This window comes from Gekko japonicus, unplaced genomic scaffold, assembly GCF_001447785.1.
Source record: "Gekko japonicus isolate JY-2015 unplaced genomic scaffold, Gekko_japonicus_V1.1 scaffold833, whole genome shotgun sequence".
NCBI lineage: Eukaryota > Metazoa > Chordata > Lepidosauria > Squamata > Gekkonidae > Gekko > Gekko japonicus.
In genome coordinates, this window is record NW_015164694.1 from 770237 (window position 1) to 776236 (window position 6000).

The following is a 6000-nucleotide window of genomic DNA, read 5'->3' on the forward strand; positions in this document are numbered from 1 at the left end:
GACTTGCAGCAACCCTGTAGGGTTTTCAAGGCAAGAAACATTCAGAGGTGGTTTGCTATTGCCTGCCTCTGCGTCATGATCCTGGTATTCCTTGGAGATTTCCCATCCAAATACTAGCCAGGGCCAACCCTGTTTAGCTTCTGAGATCTGATTAGATTGGCTGGGCTATCCAGGTCTGGTACAGTTATCTACTTAAACAATAGCTTACTGAGTGACAAGTCTACCAGTGGCAACAAAACAAAACAAAGAGAGTAGCCAGCAGCAATAGATACGTTATATAGATGAAAAGATCATTTGTAACTTAAAAATACCTGTTCATGTGATAGTTTCTTTAAAATTTATTTATTGTTTAGATGTTGTTATCTTCTATTCTGTATATCATTTATTATTCTTGCTATGACCTGTGCTGCAAACATATTCATCTACTAAGCAAAGTGGCTGGAAACAGAATCGCACATTTAGAGGCAATATAAGTCTGAGTACCAGATCTAGGACAAACAAGAGAGAAGGATCTCCATGCTCTGCTTTGTGAACTTCCTTGGAATATCTCATTGACTGCCCCATATGACTGTGCTTAAAGATGGATGTAAGGCAATGCAACAACAGCATCTCCTTTTCAAGGATAATTGGATGAAACAGAATTTAAGCACAATTGACTATGGAACAGCAGTCTTAATCCCTAATCCAACCATATGTATGTACAGCCAGCGTTAATCATACCAACCAGTTGTTTATGAAAGACAGGCAACAGAACTAAATCACACCCCTGATCCTGTCTGAACAGTTGATAGGCACATATACTGCTTTTCAAAGAGGCATCTGTGTGCATAATTCTGTATACCATACATTTAAAAAACATTTTTGTCTTCTTAGAGGTCTCATGTGACAACTAACTCCTGTGATTCTGAAGACCTTTTATAGATTAAGGGAAAATCCAAGTTCTATTAGCAAAGAATCTCTATGATTTTACTATTATTGAATCCTGATGTTTAAGACATATACAGAAGTCTAGAACCACTTTTTATCCAAAATTTGTAGGTGTGTTCTTGAGATTATTCCTCAAATACAAGAATATCTTAGTTTTTTTGTAAGGCTGCTGTTAAAAAACCAGAGCTGGGAACACTGATGTTTCTCCTGTAGTAATACAACAGTACACAGGAGTTGTAAATAACTCAGTACAGTCTCTAACATCTGTTTGTGTAGATGCTGGAGGCATGAGCTACAGATAGGAAGGCAGTCAAAGTAAATAATAAAGCAAGGACATTTTCTTTTTCCACTTGAGCCTTGGGGTTGAAACACTCTCTAATGACTAGCAGAACCCCTCAACAGTCTCTGTAGATACATATGGAAGGACCTCCTGAGGATACTCACCAACCTGCTATGTCCCCAGCTAATAGATACCTGAAAAACTGCTGGAGAGCAGATTAAATGCCAGTAAATTTGGGATCAGATCATCCATTCACCTGACTCTACCAATCCAAAATGAGCCCTGGGAGCAATACTGTTGTCCAACATTTACACCATTGGGGAAAGTCTGTGAACCCTGAATGATGACATGCCTTATTAGTTTAAAACAAAACAAAAAAAAAGGAGTGGGAAGTCAGTGCTGAGAGGTGGGATGTGAACTCCTGTTGAGAAGATAAAAGGGGAAAAGGACAAAATGGGATGGATGGCAATGTCAGTAGGCAAGAGCAATGAACCAAACACAGTATCTGAAACTGACAGTCATGGAAGGGTCATATTCTGTAGCAGCCCAACTGGGAATGAGGGGAAGCAAACAAAACCACAGTTTTAAAGTGGGGAAAGAAGCCTATGTGCCTTGACAGTATTATCTTTTCCAAAGGGTTGTCAGGGAACATCCTTTGACACATTTAAATTACTAGCTAATTTGCCCAGCTCGGCAATCCCATTGTGATTCCCCCCCCGATGGAGCATAAGTCCAAAATATTGTCCATCTTGATTTCCCCAAATCTTGTTTCCCCCAATTAGCTTAGACTGGGTACAATGCAAATGGCACACATTTACAAGCACGCTTCGCTCCCCTTTGTCTCAATTTTCTTCAGCCGTCTTTTACATCTGGCACCTGAAGAATGTCCATGGAACACGAGTACAACCAAAAAAGGAGAAAAACACAAGGCTGCATGAGAAAGATAACCAAAAAAATTGCAACAAAGAAAAAGAAAGTAAAATACAACTGTGAACGTAGTACAAATGTACAAAATATAGTGTACAGTCGCTAGTGCCAAAGTGTCATTTAAAAAGAACAGTTCTATGGTTAAGCATATTAGTACCTAATCTCAATACAAAGACAATTTTAACCTCTCTCATGAAGAGAACGAAGGCCATGCTTTCCCTCAAAAATATCCATGATGACCCACAAGATGGAAGCAAGGAGAAGACGTAGTTTTTCAGACTAGTCATTAAGATGAGAAAAAAGGATTGGGAGGAGGGGTTACAAGGCAGAAGGCTGGAGCATTTTTACAGAAGGCATCTTCATTTTCTGCCAATGAGATTCATGATATTATTTCTGTTACTATTTACAATATATTTACAACCAATTTTGCGCTAAGTGCTCATCATTTATATTTAAAGCTCAGTGTTAAGATGCCAAATTAGGGCAATGCCCAGGTCACAAGGTGTTGGTAGGAGGGCTAACCTATCCATCAAGGTCTGAGTCTGTGGCCTTTATAAGGGAGATCGTCTTTTTTTTCTCTCCTGAGATTCTGCCCCCCCCCCCAACTCTCCCACTGGTTGCCAGGCACTGCCTGGAACCCCTAGGGTTACCCTATACTCCTGGACTGATTGGCAGGAACTACTGCCAATTGGTGGTGACTGAGCCAGGCCAGCCTCCAGCCTCACCCAGCAATTCATTTAACTAGCTGCCTCATCTCCCCTCAACCAGCTGGTGCCGGTATATTAAGGCTCAGGGTCACCCCCATGGCAGCTGTTCCTCCCTTGCCTGACCCTACTGAGTTGGGCATGCTGCCAGACCCTTGGGAAGGCCTGGTTTTAATGGCCCTACCACCTAGAGAACAGACTGCCCTGCTGTGTCAATTGTTGTGTCAATTGCTGCCCTGCTGTGCTCCAGCTGGCATCTCAACTTCTGCTAAGTATAGGCATACTGGGGTTACCCCCAGACATAAGAACTGATTATAAAGCTAAAATTAGACTTCATTGATCATATTTCCATCACTCTCTCAAAGCATCTTCGTATAATGAAAGAATCCAAGGCACCTTAGCTTCTTTTGGAGAGCCAGGGAAAGACAGCTTGAACTCTTCTTTCAGAGAAAGTTGTCTGTGGTCCTTTCCACACTTGGATCTCATCTCTGGTTTTATCAGAATTCAACTCAGGACACAATACCTTGCATTCATTCCTGGTTATAACACTCTGCCATCCACCAATCACATCACGTCTCTCTCAATCACTCTACTCTACTAACATTGCACTCCGACCAAACATTTAAAGGAACACACACACCGTAAAACAACGAGTCATTACAATCCGTTTATCCCAGGACAAGTGTGGGGTGAAACCGGGGTGATCTCAATGTAAAGTGGAAACAAAAAATACCCTGAGGTAATTACAGGGGTGAACTCGAGTGTAGTGTAGAATGTAAAAAATACCCCAAGATAATTACAGGGGTGAACTCGCGTTTAATGTAGAATGTAAGTTTGGGGACAGGGCTGAACCAGGATTTAAGGTCTAGTGCAGAAAGGACCTGTTAGTCACTAGCAGCTAGGTTTGACAGGAGGAAACTGATAGAATGATAGAAGTCCAGGTGATTCACATGAGCATGAAGTGTGCAAACAAAAAAGCAGTGAACAGAGTATGTATGATTAAGTGAGGGTTAGTTCATGTGGGGGGAAAACCCTTTAGTTAATATTCATGAATGTACATTTTTAACCTATTAATTAGAAGTCCTACATATCCTTTCTAAAGAAACTCACGATTCAGATTGGCATCCCCAAATTTTGCCATATGTTCCTTGACTTTTTCTTAATTGAAATATTTTACCCTGGTTACAGCATTTGCTCCCTACTCATGAGTAAGCCCTCAGATGTTGGTGCATTGCAAATTTGTCTCTCATTTGTCTCCACAAATAGCTCATTCTCCCCATCTAGTGTTCTCTTTCATAATGACACAGAATCCACAAAACTGCATAATCAGGAAATAGGCTCACAGCACACTGTTTTCCTATTGAAACTCCAAAAGAACTTGATTTCCAAAGCAGGAATGAAGTTTTCACACAGTATGCTTTTTATGAAACACTTCTGTTGCAAAATGCATGCATTTTTAATAAGCAATGTCACTGTGCTGTTCCCCCCCCCCAAAAAAAAGTTTCCTTCCATTTCCCACAAACCATCACTTACAAGGAGGCAGTGAACTGAATTTCCTCTCAGATCTGTGTCCGGGGCCTGCAGCAAGTGCCAGTCTCGTCCTTTATTGTACGTGATGAAAGTTTTTACTTGGTTGTCAATCTTCTTGTTAGCCAAGAACATTCCCTTTATCCCTGCTACCTAGGAAAAATTGACATGGCTGAAAAATAGATCAATTTGACGCAGATTGTGTGTGCGTTGTTACCTGTCAAATCAAGCTTAGGGATATGGTGCACAGCCTGTATACACAGCAAACTCTAAGGTGGAAAATGCATCAAAGGAACCCTTATTAGCTGCAGGCTAGAGCTGGTTGAAGGAGTAAAATAAAACACTGCTGCAGATTCAAAGTATATGCTGAGAAACCCTAGAAAACCTAAACCAGTGTAATGGATTGGAAGTAGCTTCTTCTCGATGGCACAATGCTCAGCCATAATACAAAACATGTGAACAGTGGTAATTAATTTACCTGTTTGGAAGTAACCAGGTTCTGGTTTGGGCAAAGGTCTGAAATTTTTTAAAGGAAGAAAAAAGAATTTAAATAAGGACACCAAATTTTCTCCAGGGGTGTACACATCCTGATGGTGTTTGCAGAAACAAAGCCATCTCATTGTTGATCCCTTAGGTTTCCACTTCAAAGCAAGGGAAGTAAAAGAAATGGCAAGTGTTAAGACCTTCAGAAGTGGTACAAAGCTAGGTTACAGGCTTGGAAAGGACAATTTGTTTGGCTCTAAATAAAACTGAAAGGGATTCAAGAAGCACCATGAAAAACAACTTTGCTTTGTCAAACAAGCTTGCCTTTTTCCATGTCGTGAAAATCAATACGCTCTATCTGCAGCAGAAGGACACACAATCTGTCATTGTGCCAACTCTTGGTTTTGCAGTGAGATGAGGAGGGAAGGGGACCTTTGTCTTTCAGCAGGGTGTTTCTGGATCCTGTATCCTGTACTGCTTGCTGACAGGGGAGTACAAGAACTGAGACATAATATTGCCCGTGGGACCTTTTTATTCTCAGCAGTTATTGCCTAATTGGCACCCAACAGCAAACTATTCTAGCAGTATAAAAGGTCTGAACTTCCACTGTTAATGACTAGCTCAAGATCAGAACATAAACAGAAATGGAATTAAGGCGTCTTCTTTCTTAATGTGGTAAGCAGTGGAGAGAAAGGCCGTAGTGTGATGCCAGACCAGCAACTCTGGTGGACTCCTGCGGGTGATATCACTTGTATTTGGAGACTTTTTATAACCAGGCAGCTTTGTCAGGCAGGGAGGTGGTAATAAGAAGCTGATGTCTATGTTTCTTCTCAGAAGAAAAGGTACTCTTGAGCAGTGTTCCCTCTAAGCTGAGTTAGTGTGAGCTAGCTCACAGTTTTTTAGCATCCAGCTCACACATTTTTGTCTTGGCTCAGGAAGGATGGCTCCAGAGCAAACTAATTTATGCAGTAGCCCAATCACTCACTCATGACTTTAATGCCAGTAGCTCACAAAGTAGAATTTTTGCTCACAAGACTCCACAGCTTAGAGGAAACATTGCACTTGAGCCCCCCCCCCCCTCCATGGCATTAATTTCTATGCCTTTCTTATATATAATGAGGTACTGAGTGTAACGATATGAGCTTATGTTTG

At 41.2% G+C, this 6000-nt stretch overlaps 1 protein-coding gene across 1 annotated transcript in view; it reads right to left on the reverse strand.

The window, feature by feature from the left end:
* Window positions 1-4512, reverse strand: part of SORCS1 (sortilin-related VPS10 domain containing receptor 1) — a 119659-nt gene extending 115147 nt beyond the window's left edge. Inside the window, exon 1 of the mRNA XM_015409447.1 lies at window positions 4372-4512. Coding sequence (XP_015264933.1) covers window positions 4372-4500 — 129 coding nt within the window. The 5' untranslated portion in view covers window positions 4501-4512. The remainder of the gene's footprint in view (window positions 1-4371) is intronic.
* Between the last annotated feature and the right edge of the window lie 1488 nt (window positions 4513-6000).